Here is a 27,778-nt window from a genome sequence, read left to right on the forward strand (position 1 = left end):
GAATGAGCCACTAAGACTAAGATGGAACCACACCACTGAGCTTTCTGTAGAAGGGGTAGAAGAGGGAAAGCTCTTACCCATCACCATCCAGATGAATTAGGGTATCACTCCAGAGAGGCAAGACTAAGCCCATGGTACAAGTGCTACTGCAAGATGAGAAATAATCATTAAGTTACTTCCTGTTATTCTAGGAAGCAGTCATTATTTATTAACTTTAAACACAAAGGATAAACCTCCAAGCAACAGACAGTCTCATAAATGTTAGACAGAGAAATTTCTATCATATCACTATTAATCCTTACACATTCTCAGGATTATTTTAGGAGATGGCCAGTCATTCCTTATATATTTGACAAAGAAAATTTATTGATCGAACTTCCTAAATTGTCTTATAAGTAGCTAATATATTAAAAAATTCAAGAAATCACTGCTGACTTGCATTTGCCCAGGATACAAAATCCAACTCAATTCCAATGATTCTATCTTTTTATTTTTTGGGGGGGTTAGAAGGCATGGGAAAAGTATCATGAAAAGTCAGGCTGGCCTCACAACAAAGCAGAGACTGGCCTTGAACTCCTGATCCTCCTACCTTCATTTCCCAAGTGCTGGGATTACAGGTGTGCACCAATTTACCTGCCCTCAAGGACTAGTTCTAATGTCAAGAACTATTGCTAGTTATTCAAAATCTTGGAATAAATGACTTGGTCAATTATAAGGATTACTGAACACCAGAAACACTCAGTCTTAAAAGGAAAGGAATTAAAATATGTACAGAAGTAATAGTCATGAATTGTTATCAAGTTAGAGAAATAAAAAATACCATTGAAATGAAAGAGTGTATGAGTGTTTAAATGAGATTTTAAAAACTTTTTATCAAATTCATTTTTATTTTATGTGTATTCTGCCCACATGTATTTCTGTGCACCACTTGCATGGCTTGTGTCTATGGGAGTCAGAAGAGGGTGTTGGATCCCCTGGAACTTGAGTTATAGACAGCTGTAAGCTGTCATGTGGGTGCTGGGAACTGAACTTGAAAGTTGGCATTCTTTTAACTGCTTAGCCACCTTTCCACACTCTTGTTTTGTTAGTTTTAAGACTGTCACAGTGTAGTCTAGACTGGCCTTGAACTCAAAATTCTCTCAGCTCAGCTGCCTCTACTTTGAGATTACGGGCACATGCTACCACACCTGATAAAATAATGCTATGTATTGAACTAGCACTATTGAAATGCAGAATAGAGACATCAGCAACGAACAAAAGGGTGGTCCTACTATGCCATACTAAAAACTGTTCCAGGTTCTGGGGGTTGCAACTCAGCGGCAGAGTACTTGCCACCATGTGTGAGGCATGAAACTGGCTCTCTGAGAATAGAATAGGTTAGTGCGGGAAGCCTTGGCTTCCTGACCAACTACTGTGATTCCACTTCTCTGGATGACCTTTGCCATTTTTGTCCCTTTCTCCTCTTAAGGATCTTTAAAGTTTTTAGTTTTGTTTGGTATGGTAGCACACGCCTTTAATTCCAGTACTTGGGAAGCAGAGGCCGGCAGATCTCTGTGAGATCGAGACCAACAGAACTAGTTCCAGGACAGCGAAGGTTACCCAAAGAAACCCTGTCTCAAAAATTTGAGGCCAGTCTACTCTACAATATAAGTTTCAGGCCAGCCAGGGTGACATATAAGACTCTTATCTCACACACAAAAATATCTTCTTGAAGATACATGAATGTGTATCTGTGTGTGGGTATATTCACGTGAGTGCAGATGCCTGTGGAGGCCAGAGGCTTTATATCTTCTGGATCTAGAGTTATAGGCAGTTGTGAGGCAACCCGTTTTTGCTGGGAACCATGCCTAGATCCTCTGCAAGAATGCATGCATGCTCTCCTTAGCCATCTCTTCTGCCCCTTATTAAAGATGTGTCTTTAATACTACTTCCCGCCTCTGGCCATTTTCCAAAGGATCCTTCATCGGTTCCCTCCCAATATATCTAGAAAAGCAGTACAGCAGAAAGAACACTGTGCTGGGTGTGGGATGGGACACAGTACGGTTAGGACCATGGACTCTTAGCCAGATAGAGTTCTAGTAAGAGTCTTTCTCCCAGGGTCTTAGAGTACATACCAGGAAAGAACTTTCTACCTGCGAGCTACACCTCAGCCTTTAACTATGTAGTCTTAAACAAATTAATTGCTTTGTGTTTGTCTCTTGATCTATGAAAGAGGAACAAAATAACCTTTATTGCATTGTTTTAAGATCAGGTGTATAAAGACACACATAAGGGCGCCTAAACAATAATTTATATTTCATAAGTATCTACTATGTCAAAATATCTGGATTTGATCTCTTTTGGTATTGAAACTCCTCAGAGCAGTTACTTAACTCCTCTCAGTCTTAGGTTTATCTTTAAACATAGATAACAAAACCAAAGGAAGAGGTTAAAGGAAAGGGGGGGAATGATATAATTATATCTTAGCTTAAAAAGAAAAATTTAAAAAAGCACATAATAGCTTACAACTGTCTATAATTCTAATTCCAGAGGATCCAATGCTTTTTTTGGGCCTCTATGGGTACTACATGCACACAATGCACAGACATACATGCAGGCAAAACACCCATACACATAAAATAAAAATAAAGAAGACAAATCTTTTTTAAAAAAGTTTTCGAGACATGGTTCCTCTGTGCTTTGGTACCTGTCCTAGAATCAGCTCTTGTAGACCAGGCTGGCCTTGAACTCACAGAGATCCGCCTGCCTCTGCCTCCCCAAGTGCTGGGATTAAAGGCGTAAAAGGCAGGTGCCACTACCGCCAGGAAAGAAAACAAATCTTTAAAAGAAGTTTTAAAACAAATGTAGGCATGATGGCATAAAGTACATGGGAGGGTGAGGTAGGATAATTGTTGAAGAGTAACAAACAAACAAGCATCAGACCATAAAGCTCTGCTATTTTATAAACTGAAGCACACTGTAGATATTTTGAAAAACAAGGTTACACTGTATTATTAGGATACTTTGTAACTTAAACTACAATACAGTTCTCAAAATAAGCTAAATGAATTGGCTACAACATCACTACCTTGTACATATCAACCAATCTGGCTTCTACTTTGACTAAATATTGGGTTTTTTGGCTTGATGTGGTTTCATTTTTTTTTGAGACAGGGTTTCTGTTATGGCAAAAATAAAATGCCACAGGCTCCCCGAGTGGCAGCAGTAGGCCATGAAAACAACCAGTCCCAGGCAGGGAGCTATGCCGCGAGTGAGAGACAGAGACCTATTAGGCACGCCATGCAGACAAAGTGAGTATTTATTTAGTGGATTATGGAGGGGAAAAGTAGAGGGGGAAGGGGAGAAGGGAGAAGAGCAGAGAGGGAGAGAGAGAAACAGAGAGAGAGAGGGGGGAGAGGGAGGGAGGGAGGGAGGGAGGGAGGGAGGGAGGGAGGGAGGAGGGGAGAAGGAGAGAAGTGGGAGAAGCTGCCTCTTGGAAGACTAGAAGCAGAAGGAAGATCTGCTTGCCTGGTGGGGTTGGCTTGTCTCTTAAAGGGACAGGTCAGACCATTACAGTTTCTCTATGTAACAGCTTTGACTGTCATGGAACTTACCATAGACCAGGCTAGCACCTGCCTCTGCCTCCCAAGTAAGTGCTGGGATTAAAGGCGTGTACTACCACTGCCCAGCTGACTTAATATTGTTTTAAAATATTTTTAGATATATAAAATGATACAGTAACAGAGTATAAAATTAAAAGTAACTGAGAGTAACTGAGCATTAGTATTCTGAAATCAAGCATTTCTTTCACTGTTCAACAGGCTCACTCAAACAGAAGACATAAACAATTTCATAATGCTAGGCTTACCAAAAAGAAACTACTTTTTAGCTCTTTCAGGTCCCAGTTTGTTTCTGAGATACTACATATATAAAACAAGGGCTATATATAACAAGACTGTCTTAAGGAGAAGGAAGTAGGAAACTACCTGTGTTTCCACATTGGAATTTTATGACCTCTGATTTGGACTTTTACCCCATCTGGACTTACAGTGTATGTGTTTGTTTTTAAATGAGCAAGGAAGTCAGGACTGCTAGGGGTGCTCCCACCCACCGAGATGGTGGGGCTGATCTAATCGGAGCTCACCAAGGCCAGCTGGACTGGGACTGAAAAAGCACGGGATAAAACCGGACTCCCTGAACATGGCGGACAATGAGGGCTGCTGAGAAGCCAAGGACAATGGCACTGGATTTGGATCCTACTACACATACTGGCTTTGGGGGTGGGGGCTAGCCTGTTTGGATGCTCACCTTCCTAGACCTGGATGGAGGGGGGAGGAACTTGGACTTCCCACAGGGCAGGGAACCCTTACTGCTCTCTGGACAGGAGAGGGAGGGGGAGTGGAGGGGGGAGGGGAAAGTAAATGAGAGGCGGGGAGGAGGTGGAAATTTTTAATAAAAAAAATCATTTTATTTTGTGTGCATGGGATAGTATGTTGGAGGTTAGAAGAGAACAATTTGAGGGAGTTGGTTCTCTCTACCATCTGGGTCCCAGGGACCTGACCTCAGGCTGTCAGCTTGTCAGCAGGTGCATTTACCCATTCAGCCATCTCACCAAGTTTGCTTTAGTCAGTGCTTTATCACGGCAACCCAAAGCAAACCAGTGCAACTTCTATGCACAAGCTAGGGTAAAAGCTGGATTGGAAACTTTTTCTAGTAACACTGGGATCTCCCTGCTTCTCTACAATCAGACTCATTGTCATCTATAACCCTGCCTTCAAACCCAGGGCTATGTTCTTGCTAACAATCCCTCTCTACCTGCTACCATTTTTTTTTTGTGTGTGTGTGTGTGGATAAATTCACCCAGGCCTGGGTCACTCCCCTAGCTACTGCTCAATTCCATTCTAGTCCTGAACCAGGAAGTTATGGTTTGAGACATCTGGCAGGATTTCCTGAGGCTTATTATCTCAGAGTGTAAAGATCTGCTTAGCAGCCACATTCCATAGTCTTTCCAAAGATTCTTCAGAAAGAGTAGGAAAATAGAACAGAGAAGCCTCAAGCCTTAAGGATACAACCCTCTACCCTCCCCCAAACCCAAAACAACAACAACAATAACAACAACAACAACAACAACAACAATCCAGGTTCTGTCAGATCTATCTTTAATTACAGGAAGCAAAGTATACATGAACCCAGGACAGGACTATTGGTATGTTACCAAGAAAGGCATGTACCCAAGGATTACCAAGGTAGAACATTACTGATGGAAGGAACAGACTAACAGCAAAAAGCAACTTTTCCCCCAAAATATATATTTCCATTTGTTTACTTATTATCATTAGTACCTAGCAATGAGAGAAAGGTAAGGAATAATAGTAAATTAGCAATAGCCAAAGACATTTAACAAGTTTGCTTGTCTCTGAAGATCATGGCCAAGACTTTTTTTTCTAGTTTTATGCCTTTATTTGTGTGTCTATGTGTATGTACATATGTTCATATGTTTATGGGGTGCATGTGGAAGTCAGACGTCAACTTTGGGTATCTTCCTCAATTGCTTAGAGACAGTTTCTTACTGAACTCCATTCTCATAGATTTGGCTAGGCTGACTCCCTGGCTGACCATCTGCAAACAGCAAGTCCTAGAGCTTACTCTGTCTCCACTTCCTCAGTGCTGGGATTACAGGCATATGCTGCTGTGCCTAGATTTTCACCAATGCTAGGGATTGAACTCAGGTACTTGAGCTTGCATGGCAAATACTTTACCAATTGAACCATCTCCTCAGGCTGTCATGAATTACTTTTTAACTTAAAACTTTCATTATCACATATTCACTATAAAAAATAATGGGTTTCACTGTGATACTTTCATACACATATGCCAATAATATCATAAAATATATATTGTGATGGTTTGAATAAGAATGGTCCCATAGGCTCATATATTTGAATGCTTAGTCATCAGGAAGTAGTACTACTTTTTGTTTTGTTTTGTATTTGTTTTTGTTTTTTGAGATAGGGTTTCTCTGTATAACAGCCCTAGATGGTCTGTAACTCCCTCTGTAGACCAGGCTGGCCTCGAACTCACAGAGATCCATCTGCCTCTGCCTCCCAAGTGCTGGGATTAAGGCGTGCACCACCACTGCCTGGCCGAAGTAGCACTACTTGAGAAGTATTAGGAAGTATGGCCTTCTTGGAGAAAGTGTGTCACTGGGGGTGGGCTTTGAGGTTTCAAAAGCCCAAGTCAGGCCCAATGGTTCTCTTTTCCTGCTGCCTGTGGATCTGAACATAGAATTTTTGGTTTCTTTTCTAGCACCAAGCCTGCCTGTGTGCTGTCATGCTCCTTGCCATTATGATAATGGACCAAACCTCTGAAATTGTTAGCAAGCCCCAGTTAAATGCTTTCTTTTATAAGAGTTGCTGTGGTCATGGTGTCTCTTCTTAGCAATACAACAGTGATCAAGACATATATCAAGAATACAAGCTGGGCATGATGGCTCACACCATTAGTCCCAGCACCTGGGAGGCAGAGGCAGGCTGATCTCTGAGTTTGAGGCCAGCCTGGTCTACATAGAAAGATCCTGTCTCAAAAAGACAACACACACACACACACACACACACACACACACACACACACACACACACACACGCACACGCAAGCACGCATGCACACCCCTCACCCTCTTACCTTCTTGTCCCACTTTATCTAGAATTTTAAAAGCATAATTATGTAAGACATTTTTGTACTAGCTCAAATAATTATACTAGGTTATTCAAAAGGCAGTTTTATGGTACCACACCTGTCATTAGAAGAAAAATCCATTCCCAGGACAATGCTTTCTTCAGTGTCTTGTCTACCATTAGTTGAAACCACTACCATATAGCGTGTTCGATTTTGGTAAGTACTTTCCAATCTTACAGCCTGAGGTCAAAAAGAACAAAGAAACAAAGAATTCAGAGAAATTTTAAATCATTCAATCTTTTTTTAAAAAAAATCCAGTATCTCATAGCATGCTACCAAGGCAAAAGAGGTGATAGTGGGAGACCTAAATTAAAAATTCAACTCCTATATTAACTATAAATCCTTTGATATAATACTAAATTAACAGGAGGGAGATAACACCTATGTTGCTTTAAGAATCTTATAACTGTAGGTATACAATCCACACCTAAGGCAGGCCCCATGTCCAGTGGCAGATGGCCAACATAAAATGAACTCAATGGTATTTTTGTAGATTTTTTTGGGGGGGGGGGAAAGAAGAGTCTTGTACTTCTTTGGGATTTTTTTTTTTAAACTTAACCTTACTGGTCTCTTGCATATATTATGGTTTTTGATTTTGTGTTTTCACTGATTTTTGTGTGTATCTGCGTTTCTTGTGCATCTTCACTGTTTTTTCTTATTTATTCTAATTTGTTTTAAAGAGAGAGAAAGTATGGAGTTGGATGGGTGGAAATGAGGGAGAGGAAACTATGATCAGAATATACTGTATGAAAAAAATTTATTTTCAGTAAAAAATAAAATGAACATTTATACAGGATAAGTATATAAGTCACTATAAATATACATTAAGTTGGTCAAACTCAAAATGCTATAGATGTATATTTTATTGAAATATAGTATTCATATATTATAAAGTATATATGTAATACTTTATAAAATAAACAATATATATATTATTTTTATATAATAAAACAATATATAATGTTTTTATCTGTCTTATATAGTCTATGTATCTCTATGTACTTACCTAGCTCCACAAGCTTTGGGGTAAGGTAATAACCATTTTTACCACACCCATTTCTCCTGGTAAAGAGTCTTTGTTTCACCAAGCTTTAGTCAGGCTTTTGGACTTTGTCCTACTTAGATCTAGCTGTGCAATTCCTTACAAAATTAAACTTCAGCAAGAACTCCCAATAAATTTGTTTATCTAGAGTCCACATCATCCTAACCTGATAATCCTTGACATCTACCTGGGTTTCTCATCCTCCACCATCTCCCAAGTGGTTTATGATCACCTTTGCTAATCTTCAACTAAAATCCTCTAAATCATTTAAAGACAAAACTTGATACTGAGGGTTCTCTGAAATAAAAGGCCTATGTAGCTATTACCGAGAAAGACCTTATCTACAGTTAAGTTTTCTAACCACCTGCAGGGAAGTGAGGTAGCAGATGGAAGCAAGCCTGCTGGGCTTCTGAGTGAAAGCATATTGTAATAGTACAAATAGTTACTTTCTGTTGCTATGATCAAATACCATGACCAAGGCAACTCATAGAAGGAAGTGCTGATTTGGGCTTTAGGGTTCCAGAAGGAGAGTCCATAACGGGGAGACGTGCCAGAAGTTAGCTAGAGCAGGAAGCTCAGGTATCATGTTTCCACCCACAGGCGGCAGGAAGCACAGAGGCTATAAACCCTCAAAGCTTGTTCCCTATGAATGTCCTCCAGGAAGGCATTACTGATTTCTCCAGCAAAACAGAAACTGGGACCAAGTTTTCAAACACTTGAGCCTACAGAAAACATTTCTTACTCAAACCACTACACATTTATAGAGAAAAGTTTGAGCGGGAAAGCACAAAGTATTACACTGAACCCACACTGACTACAGGAAGGAAAGAACTAAGGAGAAGCAGGAAGAAGTTTGAGGCAGGAGGTCAATCTGTACGAAGGACTCATTGTTTCTTGACTGGTTGGTGTGAACAGTCCAGAAAAATGCATTTATAAGGAGACATGGTATACAGCCTAGTGTTATGCTCTCCAGAATTCAGCCTAGGTTTCAAAATCCATTAAGTTAATTTAGCACAAAGGTATTAACTGATTGACTTTCCTTTTATATCTTCCTCTCTATCCTCTAACCTTATAATTTAGGATAGTTCAGGAATTTTAAAACCATATTCGCTTAATTTGTGTGCGTGTGGTGCACCCATCTCTGCATGGATCTGTAGAATTCAGGTAGATTCTGGGCATCTTCTTCTATCCTTAATTACTCTTTGCTTTACTTTCTGAGACAGGGTCTCTTCACTAATCCTAAAGATCATTTGTCTAGACTGGTTGGCTTGTGTACTGGGATCATAGGCACATGTTGTCCTGCGTGGCTTCTTCTTAGATTATTTTATGTGTACAAGTGTTTTGTCAGCATGAAAGTACATCACATGTATACCTGATGCCCTTGGAGGGTATCAAATCCCTTCAAACTGGAATTATAGAAGGTTGTGAGCTGCCATGTGGGTGCTGGGAACTGAACCTGGATCCTACACAAGAGCAGCTAGTGCTCTTAATGGAAGAGCCATCCCTTTGGGCCTTTAAAAATTTTTTTTAAGACAGGGACTGTATATGTAGCCCTGGATGTGCTAGAGCTTACTATATAGACTAGGCTGGCTCAGATTCAGAGGGATCCACCCACCTCTGCCTCAGCTTCTTCTTTACATCAACAATAAAAGATTCCTTTTCAGAAGCTTCTTAGTTTTTAAAAGTTTTAATTCATTGCATATACATTCAAAACACCTTTAGAAAACTGGAATGTAAACAGGATCTTTGATGAAATGTGTTAGGAACACTTTTACCTACAAATACAAATGGTGTGGAAACAACTGAACTGTGATTCTAATAAATTTTAAAAAACTGAATCATTTTTCTTTAGCTATGTATTATGTAGTACATATATGTATACTGTATTTGTGTGTGTTGTACATTATGTGGAGGCCAGAGCTCAACAATGGGTGTCTTCCTCAATTATTTTTTCCTTTTATTCATTTTACATACCCACTACAGTTCCCCCTCACTTCCTACCCCCCACTCCCTGCATCCATTCCTCAGAGAGGGTAATGCCTCCCATGGGGAGTCAATAAAGTCTGGCATATCAAGTTGATGCAGGACCAAGTCCATCCCCCTTGCATCAAGGCTGAGCAAGGTATCCCACCATAGGGAATGGGCTCAAAAAAACCAGTTCATGCATCCGGGATAAATCCTGGTCCCACTGCCAGGGGCCCTACAAACAGACCAAGCCACACAACTGTCACCCACATTCAGAGGGCCTAGTTCAGTTCCATGCAGGCTCTCCAGCTGTCAGTTCAGAGTCCATGAGTTCCCACTAGCTTGGGTCACCTATTTCTGTAGGTTTCCCCATCATCATCTTGGCCTCCCCTTGCTCATATAATCCCTCCTCCCTCTCTTCAACTGGATTCCAGGAGCTCGGTCCAGTGCTTGGCTGTGGATCTCTGCATCTGCTTCCAGCAGTTACTGGATGAAGGTTCGTATTTGTCATTCTGGGTCTGGGTTACTTCACTCAGGGTGATTTTTTCTAGTTCCATCCATTTGTCTGCAAATTTCATAATGCCATTGTTTCCTCAATCATTCTGTCATATTCTCTGAAATGGGCTTTTTTGCTGAAACTTGAGTTCACCGATTTGGCTAGACTGGATGGCCAGCAAGCCCAGGGATCCCATCTTTGCCTCTTCAGTGCTTAGATTATAGGTATGTACTATTAACACCAGCTTTTTTTATCTCAAGTCCTCAGAGTTGTGCAATAAGCATTATACTGACTAAGCCATCTCTTTAGCTTTCTATGTCTGATGGTTCATATGCCAATTAGTGGCAACTGACTAAGTCAAGGTTGATGAAAGAAAAAAAATCTTCCTAAATATAGTCTATAAGCATGCTCTCTGGCCTAAGACATTTTGATAAGTGATATTCAGTACAAATATTTCCTGTCTTTTTATTATTTAACTTATAATATCAAGAATCTTTATTCAAGAAATCATCTTAAGTCCATCTCAGTCCAATTCAAATATTGAACCTAAGTAGAGCAATTCACAGGTCCTACCTGGCACAAGAGCTTTTCTCATCCCCATCATCTGATAGCCAGAAACAGTTGGCTCAAAACATATACCACATCTTTTTTTAAAATTTCTTTTCTTTTTTCTTTTTCTTTTTTCTTTTTTTTTTGTTTTTCAAGACAGGGTTTCTCTGTAACTTTGGAGCCTGTCCTGCTACCATAGCCTGGTCCTTAACTTTGTTTTTCATTGTGATTCTAGACCACGCCTCTGCATGCAGTGTTTATCCTCAGGGAAGCCACACTATAAAAACACAATGTCTAGAGAAGCAGTTCACCCAATTCATCAGAAAAGTTACAAAAGTATGTAAGTATTAAATTCTTGCCAAAAGAACAAGTAAATTCAATGGCTAAGAATAAAATAAACTTTAGATATGACATTAATAAACTAAAGAAAACTATCTTCAAGAATTTGAGAAACATTTGGATGAAAAAGAATACCAAGTTTTAAAAAAATTCTATAAATTATATTCTGTAGAATCACTGAAAACCATGCTCTGTCCACCCTGGCCTTACGCAAAAACCAAGACAGAATGGAGAGTTGCTTATTCAAATAGTCAGGAATGGTCTTTCCCAGGGTGTGGGATATGGCGGTTTCCTCTTCATTCCTTTTGAATTATCTGATTTGGAAAACAAAAACCAAACTGCACATAATACACTTACTAAAAAAATCATTTCCACTGTTGAAAAATTTAACATGTTGTAAAACTAAAACAAAAAAACCCTAATTTTCTTAGATTATTCTGTCAAGTTCTTAGTTTTTACAAAAACTTCATTGAAGCTTCTGTAAATATTCCAAAAATCATTAATTTCTCACTTGGTTTTTAAGTAGTCCTTTGATAATCCAGAAATCCACTATAAACCATTTCCTTACTTAACAACAAGTTTCTTAAATACTGAAGTAACAGTTATACCTACCTGTACTTGGAAAGTCTCCCAGAGGAAAACATCGCTTTCAATGTTTAAGTAAAAAATGGGGTCTGGCTGGGTTATTAATCAGAAAAAGGCCAGGTAGGGGTGGCACACGCCTTTAATCCCAGCACTCGGGAGGCAGAGGCAGGCGGATCTCTGTGAGTTCCAGGCCAGCTAGGATAGATAGTGAAACCCTGTCTCGAGAAACCGCGGTGGGGGGGGGGGTGTGTGGAGAAGAAAGCAGGACTTTGATTCAGTTGACTATCCAACTTTTAAACTTATGTACAAGTCCTGAGATAAGAGTTTTAGCATTCCAAATTTAACTCCAAACAAAAGCCTTTGCTTTGGGTCTACAAATGCCTCTTTCAGTTAGAAAGTGCTAATTTGTCCAAAATCACACAATGCATTTACTCATTTTCCTGAAAATGACTCAGTCAATAATCTGAAACATAATGAGTATGTGTTTGTAACAATTCAAAATAACTATAAAATGGCTTGTCATTTTAATGATTAATTCAGAGGCACGAGTTACAACTTTTTGAACTTATGCTCTGTAAATGTAATACACGAGTCTCTGTGTCAAAATCTAAGAAGCGGAAGCTGCACATTTTAGTAGGAAAAGAGGTTTTAATTCTCGGCTCTGCTTTCCTAACTTTATCCTTCATTCTTTCAAATCTCATGTGGAAAATTTAGGGGTTCAAACTAAACTTCAGAAGTTTATTAATGAGAAAAAGAACATGGGATGACATCCTTAGCTTTAGCTTTCCCAAGCCACACCATGTTCAAAGCTACGGGCAAATTTCCAGCCTGTACAACTGACTATGGAGACTGGCTTTAGTAAAATTATACTCAAAAGCGTGATCAGCATCTTTTGGAAGCTTATTAAAAATGTAAATTATCTCTACTTCCTCCCCATCAACCAAACTCTGCCAGTGTAGTCCAGAAACTGGTAGCTGAAAGCAGCTCTTGAGATGATTCTGATATACCCTAAAGTCTTAGGACCACTGCTTTAGAGTACTAGTGCCAAAAGAATGGTGCTCCATGTCCCACAGCTGGCTTTTTAAAGAATTACTTGAGAAAATATATAAAAAATGCAGATGGCCAGAAAGACAACTCAGCAGGTAAAATTTGTGTACAAACCTGGTGATCTGAGCTCAGTCCTTGGAGTCCAGTGTGGAAGGAGAAAGCCAACTCCTGAAAGCTCTCTGACCTCCACACTACATTTTGGCATAAGTATCCCTATTCACTTTCTCACATGTACATACAAACATACATATATACACATATTAAATATTTTTTAAAATGCAGACAATAATGGGAAGATGGCACAGCAGGTAAAATCTCAGTGAGAGAACTTATTTTTAAAAAATAAGGTAGAGTGTAGTGGAGAAGACACCTAAGGTCAACCTAAAGCTTCCACATGTACACACATGGTGAGTGTACTCGCGCACAGGTATATACCAAACATAAATTATTAAAATTTTTAAGAAAAAGTTTGACCAGGTAGTGGTGGTGCACGCCTTTAATCCCAGCACTCAGGAGGCAGAGACAGGTGGCTCTCTGAGTTTGACACCAGGCTGGTTTACAAAAGTGAGTTCCAGGACAAAAAAAAAAAAGAAAGAAAGAAAAAGTATGCATCAGTCAACGAATAAGGTAGAGAATGATTAAAGAGAAGAGTTATTGAGGAGGATGATACCTAACATTAGCCTCTGGCTTCTACATGTATATGTAACACACAGAGCACAGAACCAGCATTTCAGAGACCAGTTAACAAAATTTAAAAAGTAAAGTAAAGGATGAGTCAGTGATTACCAGAGGGTCAGAAGATTGGTCGACTTTCCACAGTCACTTTCACACTTTGCTCATTCACTCTCTTGTTGGGGAGAAAGTAGAAGCCAGCTATTTGAATTTAATACGCCTATGGCTTAGTCAACTTCCAAACTACTACTCTAACCTAGAGGGTCTGATGTCCACACACTTGGATAACTTTAATAATTGCCTAGTGTACGTCCTTTTGTCTATTCTGTATTAGCTTCTAGACAATCTTCCTTAGATACTATAGCTGGCTCATACTATTTCTTGGCTCAAAAACTTGTATTTTGCAACTGCTTCATGAAGAATGACTGGCTTCATAGTAATCTAGGGGATCAAATACAAATGTAAATGTGAAATAAGCCACATGGACACTAAACAGAACCACATGCTCATCTCACACAGAGATCCACCTTCTTCTGACTCCCAAATTCTGGGATTAAAGGTATGTACCATTACGCCTAGGTGTTGTTTGGTCTTTGAGAGTGTCTTGTTGGTGTATTATTTCATTTAGACCAGGCTGGCCTTGAACTTGAAGTAGCTCTCTTGTTTCAGCTTCTCAAGAACTGGGATGATAGGTGTGTACCACTAGGCTAGGTATTCATTCTACTTTGGTTTTCCTATTTTTAATAGAGTCAGAAAAGTAACCATGTAAAAAAGACACACGACTTCTAAGTGTGCAGGAGACAACAGGGTATGCAGATTACAGCAAACAGGAATCTAGCAGGATCTCTACATGCCAATCTAGTTATGTTTTGTCATGAGAGGATAAAATCTTGGCACTGCTAGAAGTTTAGTCTTCTGAAAACCCAGGTTTGGACTTTTATATGTAATCCAGCTTTAAAATTCTGGATAATATAAAAACCAACCAAACCAAACAGCTGGGTGTTCTAAACAGAACATACCTCTAGTCTGTGAGCTGTCTGTTTGAGATCTCTGGTTTACAACGTTAAAGCCTCATCTGCCGGCCTCACTCCTACAGCAGCATTTCATTCCTCCTCCCCCTCCTCCCCCTCCTCCTCTTCCTCCTCCTTCAGCTACCATACTTGCCCCCTATTTCATACTTTTTAATGTATCCATCTAATACTGCCAACTGTGAGAGTAGTCAGGGGATGAGGAAAAGGGCAAAGACAGCTTAAGGTAACTTGTTCAACATCACACGGTCAGCAAGAACCCAAGCCCAGGTCTCTTGACTCTGAGGTCAGTAACACTTGCTAGTTATTTCACTTATACCTCCTTATCCCTTCCTTTATGTGCTTTTGCTTAAGTTATGTTCTTTTTTTAGGATGAATTCTGTCTGCTTAATCTCATCATCTTTTAAGATCTGTTTAAGTTCTATTGTCTAACATAAAACCTTCCTCAACCAGGTCAATTTCCCAAGTTTTCTCTCCTTTTTCTGAACTTCAATTGCTGTTGTGGATAATAACTTACAAACCAGCACTTAACAACAATCTTGAGTCATCAAAGTATTTTATATCACTTCATATTATACTTTACAAGAATTAAATTCTCAGCTGGATAGCAATAGATCAATCTCCATTTCTATTCCACCTAGTCTTAGCACTGTGTTTTAACAAAAATTGACTTAAATATTGGTTATTTTAGGCAGCCTTTTGAGAAAGACAATTATGATAATGCCATTAACTTACCAGCCTTATGTTGTCCTCTGGGCGAAGTAATAAGAACATTGCTTGAAGATGTTGTTGGAGATCACCTGGTGAAATTTACAAAGATTATTAGTCTCCATTCAAAAATCAAAAGAAAAAACAGGCGACGGTGGCACACGCCTTTAATCCCAGCACTCGGGAGCCAGAGGCAGGTGGATATCTGTGAGTTCAAGGCCAGCCTGGGTTAGAGAGCAAGTTCCAGGACATGCCCCATAGCTACCGAGAAATTCTGTCTTGGACCCTCTCCCCCCCCAAAAAAAACCAAACCAAACCAAACCAAAACAAAAGATTCAAGATACTAGCACTCAGGAGGCAGAGGCAGGAGGATCTCTAAGTTCAAGGCCAGCCAGGACTACACAGAGAAACCCCGTCTCAAAAAACTAAAACAAAAACAAAAAAGGATTTAAGACGATATGGATGATGCTAGGCATCGTGGTAAATGTCTTTAATCCCAACACCCAGGAGGCTGAAGCTGGTGGATCTCTATGAGTTCAAGGACAGCCTGGTTTACCTAGTGAGCTTTATGCCAGCCAGGGCTATGTGGTGAGGTCTCAAACAACAACAACAAACTAAACCCAAAAGAGACTAAGGATAAAAAACAATATATAACAAAACCCCGTGAAAACTCATACTTTGTAAGTTTGTGGCAGAATATATATACATATTTAAAAAGAATAGGGCTGGGCAGTGGTGGTGCATGTCTTTAATCTCAGCACTTGGGAGGACAGAGGATCTCTGTGAGTTTGAGGCCAGCCTGGTCTACAAGAGCTAGGTCCAGGACAGGCTTGATAGCTACAGTGAAACCCTGTCTCAAAAACCAAAATAATAAATAATAATAATAATAAAAAGAATAGGAATTTGAACACAGCTATATATATGGTGGACAATGATTCTCACAGAAAACATGGGCTATTAAGTGAAAATCACCAGTACTAGGTATGGGTTCCCTCTCTGCATGCTATTAGTCAGGGAGACTTTACAGGCATCCCCCAAAATACAGGCTATTGTCATTGCTCTTAGCTGCCTACAGAATTAGATGGTATGCCCCTACTGCTGAAGACATAATAGACTTTGGCTGCAGGATATAGAAATCAATCTGGAATTGGCCTGAAAGTTTCTCTCTGCTGGCTGATTTTTATAGTGCCAGAGGTGCCATGCAGACCACTGTGGGGAGGAGACATGCAGCCAATCCTGCATGCTGCAACACTGGCCTCCCAGACAAGATGCACCCACTGGTGCAACAACGGCACAAAGGTGAGGTGATAACCAACTGCTTTTAGACTGAATATGAGGCTTGTTCTACATGAAAGAATTTAGGCCTTGTACTGTAAACCTGGTCAAAAACCCAAGATTTTGAAGGGCATAGGCTCTGGGAGAAGAACCTATAACTATTGCTTTCTCAAATATCATGTTGTTGAACTTGTTTTTAATACTTATGCTTACACCCACAGATGAGCACTGCCCTCAGCATTGACCAGAAAGGCTTCTTTCTGTAGTGGCCAAGAGTAATGCACATTCCTAACTGGTCAAGGTGCTGCAGTGGTCAACAGTTAACGTACACTCCTAACTGGTGGAGGTGCTGAGAGGATCTGCTGAGGGCTCATCCCAAAATAGGGCACCTATTCACCTCTTACGTCTCAACACAAATTCAGGAAAACTGCAGAAGGGCAGAAAGAATGTAAGAGCCAGAGGATAGGAAGGAGTGTGAGATGCTGGGCATCACCCTGGAACTCACTGCAGCTATGGTTATCAGCACAAGATCAAGTCAAACAAGATCAGTAAACATTCTAACAGGCAGCACTAACTGGACTTAGTGGGTTATTAACAAAAAAAAAAAAAAAAAGGAAAGGGAGAGGGGCATGTGCTAGAGGTGTCAGAAGAAGTGGGAGGGAGGAACTGGGAGTTCCTGGGGGAGTAGGAAGGAGTGTTGGGGATGCATACAATCAAGACTGTTTACATGATGAAACTGTCAAGAAGTAACTAAAAGTATTCTGTAAAAAAAAAAAAAAGTGGGGCTGGAGAAATGGCTCAGGATTTAAGAACACTTGCTATTCTCTTCCACAGGACCTGGGTTTAATTTTGACAACTACCTATAACTCCAGCTTCAGGAGATTTGATGCTGCTGCCCCCCTCAAGCATCTGCAATCATGTGTACACACCCACATGTAGATATACACCTATACATAATTAAAAATAAGTCTTTAAAAATGACAGATGAGTAAAAAAAAAGATTTAAGACCAAGTTCATTTTCTTTTTTTTATTTCCCCGATCTGTACTAGGAAGTCTGAAGATTTGGCTAACAGGAAACAGATAATATGCTGTTACAAATGAAGACAATCTAAGAACCCAGGGCTTTATTGCTATTCACCTATGGCACTTTTAAAAGAGCTTTAATATGTCTGATACAGCCACATAATCATGGATGCCAGTATAGCTTGTTTTCACACTAGGCTTGAAACCTATGTATATAATTTCCTTTGTGTTCACTTCATAGCTTTTAAGTAGGACACTAGCTGTACACGAAGTAGTGTGAGATAAGAAGAAAAATGCAGGTAGGCATGTTTAAAAGGTTGACAAGTCTGGAAACCTTTTCTCAAAGAATAATTTTTGCTTCCTTCCCCATTTCACTGCTTGCTTCTGACTAATACCAGTGTAACAGAAGCCTTTAACTTCCAAATTCAAAAGAAGATCCATCCATTCTACTGTTTCAAGCCCAGAGATACAATCTGAAGAAGCAGGATGGGTTCCCAGGCATAAACACAAGAGAAATAAAAAACATGTGCAGATGAAAACTTATATGCAATTTTATGTTCATAACAGTTTACAATTCTAGCACTTGGGAGGTGAAGACAGAAGGATTAGGAGTTCAAAGTAAGCTTTGAATACATGGTGAGTTGCTTAAGATCTTGCCTCAAAAGAATCAAACAAACAGGTACCTCCCCCCAAAAAAACTACAAAACAAAACAACAAAAAAACCACCAAGTTTATACCAGGTATAGTGGCTCACAAGTACAATCTCAATGCACAAGAAGCTGAGGCAGGAAGATTGCTGTAAATCTAAGGCCATTTTGGGTTACAGATTGTAACAACAACAACAACAACAACAACAAAAACCCCAAAAAACTAAAATCAGGGCCGGTGATATATTGAAGCAGTAGAGGGCTTGCCATACATGAAACAAGGCTCCTGGGTTCCATCCTTAGCACAATGAGGCAACAAACACCACCACAAACCTAACCTAAATTCCTCTTGAAGACCAGGAGGGGTAGCCTTGGAAAAGACAGGATGCAGAACCTCTGGAGAACCCTGAGTAGCAGCGCAAAATTTCTCAAGGCACTAGTGGTATAAAGATCCAGCTGACTTATTTCAAAGCCAGGCAAAACCCAGGACTCTTCCTTCTGCTGTGAGGCCTCTTATCTGAGCTGTATATCTAGAAGTTTAGCTTCCTTACCTGTGAAAAGGTTAGCTATGAGCAAGCAAGGTGCTATTTCCTACAGGGAAACCCACGTTGAAGGAGACCAACAGGCAGTGCACCTCTGAAGTCCTCCTTTACTTTACACTCTTCACACACAGTTCACCAATAGTGCAGTGCAGATCAAGTTTGATTAAAGAATTTTCATCATTTTCCTTTTAAAGATACTTAGATGTTTGCTAATAATATAATTTTTAAATTGCCAAACAGTATTTGGATATTTTAAATGCCCAGATTAAAAAAAAACTAGGCAGATTCAAGAAATATGCATAGGAACATAACTTCAGACACTGTAAGCCCCTGATGCACGCTATTCTACTTAGCCAAAGCAGTTTATGTGAAGATTTGGATTGTGTAAACTTCATTTCTACATATATCACCTCATCTTTCTAGTCTGGATCACAAGTCAATTCCACGCAACCCGTGTTAAACTGACTTTTTCTTTTTACCTATGTGAACAATGTCAAATAGAAATATTTGAGTGTGAAAATTTCATCCAAAATAAAAAAAAAGTCAACCAGTGCCAGGCAGGAGCTTGAAAAGCAGATAACCCCACTAACTCTTCTATGCCAGGGGGTAATCCACACAGAATATAAGAAGACAACAGCTTGTCTTCTTTCTACTGTCAGAAATATCCACATCCAACAGAAATAAAAAGCAGAGCTTAGATCATTTCCTTTGCATATTCAGACTTCCTGGCAAAGTGCTCATCCCTACCTATGGTGGAGGACACTGAGGAGGAAGCACTGTGAAAGTAAACCCAAGCTAAGTTTCAAAAGCTGTCTCTCCCTTACTTAAAAAAATTGTTATTGCCAGAGAGTTTTGGCAGGAAGTTATTAACATAGCCTAGGGAAACTAGTTATAATTGTGGACTGCTACACTTCTAATGAGATGAAAGCCCAAACAAGAAGTACCACAGCCTCTAAAGTAGCTGAGATTATTTTGATTATGGCTAAACTCAACTATTGATTCAATAGGATCCAGTATTTCTTGCTTTCACCTCTGATCTGTAAGCTCAAGTTCAATTACTTGTAATCTCTTCTACTCCAGTAGGGCACAAGTCAACAAAGTTAAGGTAAAGGGCTGTGTGGTTAGCTTTAACTGTCAACTTGACAGAGCCTACATCACCTGAGAAGAGATTCAGTGAGGGACTGCCTACATGGGGCAGCCTGAGGGCATGTATCCAGGGGACTGTCATAATTAAGTTTACTGATGGGGTAAGACTCAGTACACTTTGAGTGGCACCATTCCCTAGGCAGGTTTGATCCTAAACTGAGTAAGAGTAGAGAAACTGAGCTGAACACAAGCAAGCAAGAAAGTGAGCATGTATGCATTCATTTCTCACTGCTCTTGACTGTGGATGTGATGTGACTACTGTTTGACTTCCCTACAATAATGGAATAATCTGGGATTATGAGCTAAAACAAACTCTTTCTTCCTAGAATTGCTTTTTGTCTAAACAGTTTATCCTAGCAACAAAAAGGAAATTAGAACATATGTGTGCAGTTTTACCTGCATGCTTGTTGCGTCTGTGGCTGATTCTTGGTGTAGACGAGCCATTCCCCCGTGGTAGAAAAAGGGCAGCACCTTTGACAGTTAAAAAGCTCTCGCTGATACTGCAAGGAAAAAGTTAAGAGAAACATCACTTAAGGATGGAAAGTAAAGGGAGACCCTGTTTAGGATATCTTTCTTTGCCTTGTCCAAAGTTCCAACTTCACAGGGAGGCTGGAGAGGCAGAGGCAGGCATCTGATCTCTGTGAGCTCAAGGCCAGCCAGCCTGGGCTATAAAGCGATTTGCATGCCAATCAGGGCCAACAAACAAAATGAAAAGGAAATTAAACAATAATAACAACAAACCCAAATTTAAGAATCACTAAAAAATTAAAAATAAAAAATCCAAACCAAACCAAAATTCAGCAATTTCAAGAGTAGAAATTATTAATTATTCTGGTTGCAAACATATAGACCCGCCTACTCTAGATAATTTTTCTAAAACAAACTTAAAATATTTTATTTAAATTTCATGACAGAAATTAAGAACAACTTTAAATAAATAAAAGGGCAAAGGCTCTAGAAACTAAATTGTAAGGTCTAAATCCCAGCTCTATTGCTGTATGGTTATTTACTCTTCTATAAATGAAGTTATGAGAAGTTAATGAACATACAGCTACCTTAGGTGTTACCTGGGTTCACAGAAGTAAGCTCTCCCTAACCCCGAAATATGGTTTCTCTGTGTAGCCCTGGCTGTCCTGGAACTAGCTCTTGTAGACCAGGTTGGCCTTGAAACTCAGAGATCCACCTGCCTCTGCCTCCCAAGTTCTGGGATTAAAGCTGTGCACCACCAATGCCCAGAAGAAATTAAGTTCTTAATAAATATTAGATATTATTAGTGATTATCAGTGATAATATTTCAATGGTGTTCTGATAAGATAGAAAAAGCTTCCTGTTTTCTTTTTTCAATATTAAGTTTTGTTTTTAATTTTTGTGGTGCTAGGTCCTGGAATCAAGCCCAAGGCCTTACATATATTTGGTAATTACTTTACCACCAACTGCCCTGAATGCTTCAATATTTATTTTTAACTGTCAGAGTTTGAAAGAATATGTAAACACACACACACACACACCCCATTCTCAAGTGTGAGCTCAAAATTGTATCTTCATTAAATAGAACAGTGGTTACCAAAACCTGCAAAGGATAATATGAAGTGGGGGACAAAGAGGGGATGATGGCTGGTGGGTACAGGAGTCTAGCTGGATAGGACAAATAACTTCTAATATTTTATAGCACAGTAACATAACTATGATTGATTACAAGTGTACACTTCAAATTAGCAATAAGATTTTGACGGTTCCTTAAAAAGGAAACGATAAATGTCTAAGGTGATGACTATGACCTTTGAGCACCCAGACCTATCACTGAACACTGTCTACACGGGGTGGAGAGATGGCTCCCCAGTTAAGAGCACTTGCTCTTTCAGAGGGCACAGGTTAAATTCCTAGTACCCATATGGTGGCTCAACACCATTCAGTTCCAGGGGATTCAACAAGCAAACATACGGTGCACTCACATGTATATAGGCAAAACATTCATGCACAAAAGTAAAAATAAACAAATCTAAAGAAATAAACTGTATATGGGTATCAAAATATTACATTTTATCTCATAAATATGTACAACTGCTGTGTGCACATTAAAAATAAAGAACTAGAATTGCACTCTCAGTAAGCTGCACTGAAGGGGACTAGTACAGAGGCAGCGAGCTTTACTCCCTGAAGTGGATGTCCATGTTAGTATCATTCATGTGGGAGGCTGATAACATAAGTGGAGAATTATTGCTTAGGACAGAAGATATTCAAAATTATAATTAAGTGGATAGGCACAGAAAACACATCGAAATTTCTTTTATAACAATGGACTTAAGAAACCTTCATTATTATTCACAAAATCTGAAAAGGATAGAAAGTCAGAACTTTTAAGTCACTCATGGCAAAGTTTAGAAACATGTAATAGAGGTTTCTACGTTTGCCCCCAAGTATGTAGCGCTATCCCGGGTTAACCAGTGCATGCAAACAATGCTGTCTACTCAAAACTTTCTACTTGGAAAAATCTAATTGGCATCTCAAATTTCCACTGTCAAAGCTAAATTACTGGGCTGGGGACACAGCTTACAGGTAAAGCACTTGGCAAACATGTGCAAAAAATCTTAGCTTAGTCCCCCAATACTGTCAAACCAAACCAAAAACAAACAAACAAACAAAAAACCTGAAAAAAATATAATCAAAAATAACAAAGAATCTCTCTAAACCTTTCCTGTGGTTCTGGGGACCAAACCCAGGACCTCACACAACTAGGCAAGAGCAACACTATGGAGCTAAGGCCCAGTCCTCCAAACTCTTAAGCACTTCCTTACACTGATCCTGACATTCATCTACACAGCTGTTTGGGACAAATTCGGAACAGTCAAGTCATCATTTTGAGTGAGGTAACCCAGACCCAGAAAGACAATTATCACATGTACTCACTCATAAGTGGTTTTTAAGCATAAAGCAAAGAAAGCCAGCCTACAAACCACAATCCCAGAGAACTTAGACAACAATGCAGACACTAAGAGAGACATATATAGATCTATTCTACATGGGAAGTAGAAAGTAGAAAAAGACAAGATCTCCTGAATAAATTGGGAGCATGGGGGCTTTGGGAGAGGGCTGAAGGGGGAGGGGAAAGGCAGGGAGAGGAGCAGAGAAAAATGTAGAGCTCAATAAATATCAATAAAAATGTATAAAAATGTGTTATAGAGTTCACTGGGTGTGGTGGTGACTGTTTTTAATTGCAGCACTTGAGAAGTAGGGGCAGATCTCTTGTGAGGCCAATTTCTGGTCTACATAGTAAGTGATAGGCTAACCAGGGCTACATCTCATTTTTTATGAGATCTTGTCTCATAAAAAAAAGGTGTTATAGAACTCCATGTACATAGTAGATTAATGGATCAAAAATGAAATTGTTTATGGTAAGTGGGCAAGCTGAAATCAGCAGCTTTATAATGCTCAATTTTGGCTCAATGTCATGCTTCAATAAAGTGGTATGTGATTGATAAAATTTTTGAGGTTGTAAGCAGTCAGAGAGATTGGACACATTTTAAAAAAAGAAAACACATTAAGAATCTATAGATGTCATTAAAAACTTGCATGCTGGCTAGGAGAGGCTGCCTTGATTTTGTTTTGTTTTCATCTTTAAATAAAGCACTGTTCTCTTGTGGTCTGTTGAGCAAGCCCTGTCTCCTGTTACATCCGTGGTGTGCACATGCCCCTGTGTTGTGGACCAGTTTCACTGACATTATGGGAACAATGTAAAACAAAATGTCTGAGTGACAGGATGAGTGGGGTACACCACAGACAGGAAATGAAATTCACACTTCTGCCAACACAGCAACTGTCTGCTTTACTAACCGAAAAAACAAAGTAAGTTAAATAGTCTACCTACACTAAGCAAAGCTAACAGCTTTGGGCACTTTGGTTCTCAGGAACACAGCAGCTATCTATACCTACGAAAGAAGTATTTGCCGAGTGACAGGGCAGCAGCTGAGCACACTCCAGTCACTCCTTTTGTGAGACACAAGTAGTTTCCTTTGACAAACAGCAGCTGAAACTAACTTCCTGGTTGGGGAGTTCTGTAACAACTTTTGTTGTCTATGTGTTAAAGAATATCTATGAACATTTTTTTTGTTTCATTTTAAACAGTTAAATGTACTTTTCAAAATGCATGTAGTGTTTTCACAAAAGTAATGTTTGGGGCAATGGCCTTAGTTAATTCAAAGGTGTTTGGATTCTATAAATTCATGATTAGAAAGAACAGGAGCATCTGGGGATGTAGCTCAGTTTGAAAAGTGCTTGTTTAGCATGTACAAAGTACTGAGTTTGATCCCCAGGACTGCAGACTGGATGTGGCGACAGTGACATAAATTTGTACAAATAGATGAGGGATCAACCCTCATAGGGATAAGGGAAACCAGTCTTTCTATTAGGCTCATTTGCACAAATACCAATAAATGCACAGCAGAGAAGACTGTGACCAAGTGTGACAGAGGACCCCGGGGAGTGGCACTCAACTCACTCCAGATGACACATCCCGTCCTCCTTATTCTATGGGCCTAGATATCAGTCCTCAGTGATGACAAAAGTGACATACTGTTGGTATAAGAGGGATCAGGAATAAGAAGTGGCTGACTACATTTTATTACTCTGATGTGTGTGTGGGAGTGAAGTAAATCATGCTATCAAAGATGAACAGAAGCACAGCGGTCAAACTGGGAAAACAAAATTTGTAATCATTTAGCTTCGATGAACCAGATTAAACACTTTGTACTGAAAAAAATTATATGTAAGTTTAATTTCATGTCCTTCAGTGTAAGGTAAGAAGCTTAGTGATCTTGCAAGAATAGGAAGAAATCTAGTTACGCCACTATTAGTGTTTCTGAAACCACTGTTCAAAGATTCAGTAGATGGAATTGCTCTTTAAAAATCTGTTCTGAGGGGCCAACCTGGTGGTTCAATGGTAAAGGTGTTTTGCTGTCACATCTGATGACCTGGATTTAATTCAAATACAAAGCCCAAAGGACTTAAGAATCCCTATCTAAAAAAGAAAAATGATAGAGAAAATTCTTCTTGCTCTAAAGATGATAGAACAGCTCTTAGAGGATGGCTTGTCTAATGCAGTGACAGTGGTAATGCTCGTCAGTCTTTACCAGCATAAAGCTGAAGCGCGTCTGTTTCTCTTTGCCATAAGACTACTACTCAGAAAGCGAAAGGCATTGCTGCTTATATAAAAAGAGATTAGTTAATAAGTTAACCCAGCTATGTTAAATGCTAGGCACTAAGTGCTTCATTTCAACTTTATAACACAACCTGCTACTTTTAGTTCCACTTTACTTAGAAGTATCAGAGGGGCTCAAAACAGTATTTGTCTAAGACCATATAGCTGGTAACCTCAGAACAAGGATTCATGATCTGATGTGAAAGTCCTTACTCCAAATAATTTTTCTTTGTTACTCTAATTTTAGGAACAGTATAATAGATGAAATATAGTATCTTCTCTACAAAGAATTTTAAAAGAGAATTTAAAAGTATAGCACAGAGTCAGAGAACTAAAGGTAATGGAGAACATCTGGCTGAGAGATTAATCTAATTGGGCTGGATAATTAAGAACTGCAACCTCTACTGGGAATGATAGTAGCATTTCAGTCTCAAAAATGGGGGGAAAGAGCACTGTGTTCTTTGGGCAAGCACCCCTGGCCAAAGCCATCAGATTAAAATCACTTCCTAAAGCAAGCCATTTGTTAACTGGCTGCTTTTTTCTCAGGCAAAGTACATAAAGGAAAAGGTCAACTAAGGGAAGGAAGAAAATACTTAGCCATTCTGAGACTGGAAAAATCTTTGAGGAATGTGGTCAGAGTGATCGCTAGTGACCAGGCAAGAAGGTTAAGGAAACAAAACAAAGCAGTGCACACCTGGCCAAATGATTGAACGTTGGCTGGACCAGAGATTCTGTTTTATAATGAAACATACACAGAAAGAAATGGGTAATTTACTATGAAAATAAAAGTTTCAGGGATGGGAGATGGCTCAGCAGTTAAAACAACTGGCTGCTCTTACAGAGGACCTGGGTTCGGTTCTAAGCACCCACACAGCATCTCACAACCACCTATAATTCTTCTGACCTCCTCAGGCACCAGGCACTCATGTGGTGAGTAAATGAACAAATCTTAAAAAGTTATTTTAAAAAGGAACTTTCATGCCAGGCAGTGGTGGCACACGCCTTTAATCCCAGCACTTGGGAAGCAGAGGCAGGCAGATCTCTGTGAGATCGAGACCAACAGAACTAGTTCCAGGACAGCGAAGGTTACCCAAAGAAACCCTGTCTCAAAAAACCAACCCAAACCAATCAAAGAATAAAAACAAAACAAAACAAAAAAACAAAACACAAAACAAAACAAAACAACAGCAACAAAAAACAGGGCAGAAAAGACATTTGCACTTCATGACTGCAAGAAACTCAGAAGCATATTTCTAAGTAAGGCAAAAAACATAACTTTGTATTCCTAAAGGAACCCAGACTACAAGGAAGGAAATAGAAATGCAGGTATCATGCTGTCCTGGGTGATTAGGCATTCCCCATACCTACATACAGCCCCAGACTGGACAATACTGGAAACAGCAAATCATACCTGGAAGCCATTCCCCTGGGACATCAAGTCCCATACACAGATCTATGGATGAATAGAGGTAGCAAGGTTAATTCTCTCCTTATGAATACAAAAGTACAGTAGACCAATTAGTAAATCACAAGAGCTTAGTCTTCCAGTTCTTATTGATTAACTACAACTATCAGGCATTTTAATTCCAGCTAATTTTCCATCTTGACTCTGTTGTGCAATTACAAGTAAAACTATAGTCAGTTATTTGTTTCCCTTTTACTTTTCTTACAGTTGAAGAGGGCAGAGTCTGGGGAAGGCCTTTGTTCAAGTCCATGAGACAAATTACAAGGAGGACTGTCTGACCTTGCTGCTCTTTCCCTATAGACCTTAATTGGGGAGAGGGAGAGACAAAAAATTAAAATATTAGAAAATGTCTTTTATGTTTGTTCATTTTAAATGTTCATTTATGAATAAGATCTTATTTCATTGCTGCCTTGGTAATATACATTATATCATATGTATGTTTGATAGAAACAATAATTTTATTGTTGACTCTACAATTCAGTCTTTCAATTTATTGATGTTTGCTATTTCTGGCTATCTATCAACAGATCTTCCTCTTCTAACATAACTCATCTTTTTCATTCATTCATTCATTCATTCATTTTGGTATTAGAATCCTGAGTGTTGCATATTAGACAAATCTCTACCACTGAGGTATACCCAAGGCATGTGTGGCACAAGTCATGGCACACTAGTGGAAGACAAAGGACAACTTTTCTGGAGTTTGTTCTCTTATTGTTTCTGAGGCAGGGTCTCTCTTGTTTTTGCTGCTACACTTGTACTATCTGGCCCGAGGGCTTATAGAGATCCTCCTGTCTCTGCTGCCCATTTCATGACAGGAGTTCAGGGTTATAGATGAGCACTTATGTGGGCTCAGATTGTTTCCTACCATTGAGTCATCTCCCTGGGCCCTCTTTTTGCTTTTAAGACAGTATCTCAAGGATGCTTAAAGCAGGCCTTGAACTCATGATCCTCTTGCCTCAGCCTCTTGAACAGTGGAGAGGACAGACCTACAGTAGCAGATCTGGCTACTCTGTTTCTTTTTTCAGAAACTACCAAATGTGGACTTGGTGACTTCCAGTTCAGGATCTTTGAGAGGCTGTGAGGGAAGCTGAAATGTGGCTTATGTCTGGCCTGACAGGATCTTTCCTCTGGGGCTAAGTCTTAAGCAAGTGAATCAAAGGAAGAGGTATTTTAGGGTATGGTCATGCTCACTGTGGGGAGCTGCAAGTTCTCTACTAGTCTGTTTCTGTTTAACGGCCTTCCAAGGATACCCTTCATTTTAGCTGTTCTCTGAGCTGGGTCCTTTAGCACTCCCATCCACTAAGTGTACTCTACATTGTTTAATAAATATTCTGCTT

General features: G+C 39.5%; 1 protein-coding gene across 3 annotated transcripts in view; it reads right to left on the bottom strand.

The window, feature by feature from the left end:
* Ssh2 (slingshot protein phosphatase 2) overlaps nt 1-27,778 on the bottom strand; it is a 242,451-nt gene that overhangs the window by 46,738 nt on the left and 167,935 nt on the right. For all 3 annotated transcript variants that reach the window (XM_038327316.1, XM_038327315.1, XM_038327317.1), the window contains 4 exons: nt 20,176-20,279; nt 15,173-15,237; nt 6,773-6,894; nt 78-146 (listed from right to left, as the gene is read on the bottom strand). In XM_038327316.1, the coding sequence (XP_038183244.1) occupies nt 78-146; nt 6,773-6,894; nt 15,173-15,237; nt 20,176-20,279 (360 nt within the window). The remainder of the gene's footprint in view (nt 1-77; nt 147-6,772; nt 6,895-15,172; nt 15,238-20,175; nt 20,280-27,778) is intronic.

This window comes from Arvicola amphibius, chromosome 4 (genome assembly GCF_903992535.2).
Source record: "Arvicola amphibius chromosome 4, mArvAmp1.2, whole genome shotgun sequence".
Lineage (NCBI taxonomy): Eukaryota > Metazoa > Chordata > Mammalia > Rodentia > Cricetidae > Arvicola > Arvicola amphibius.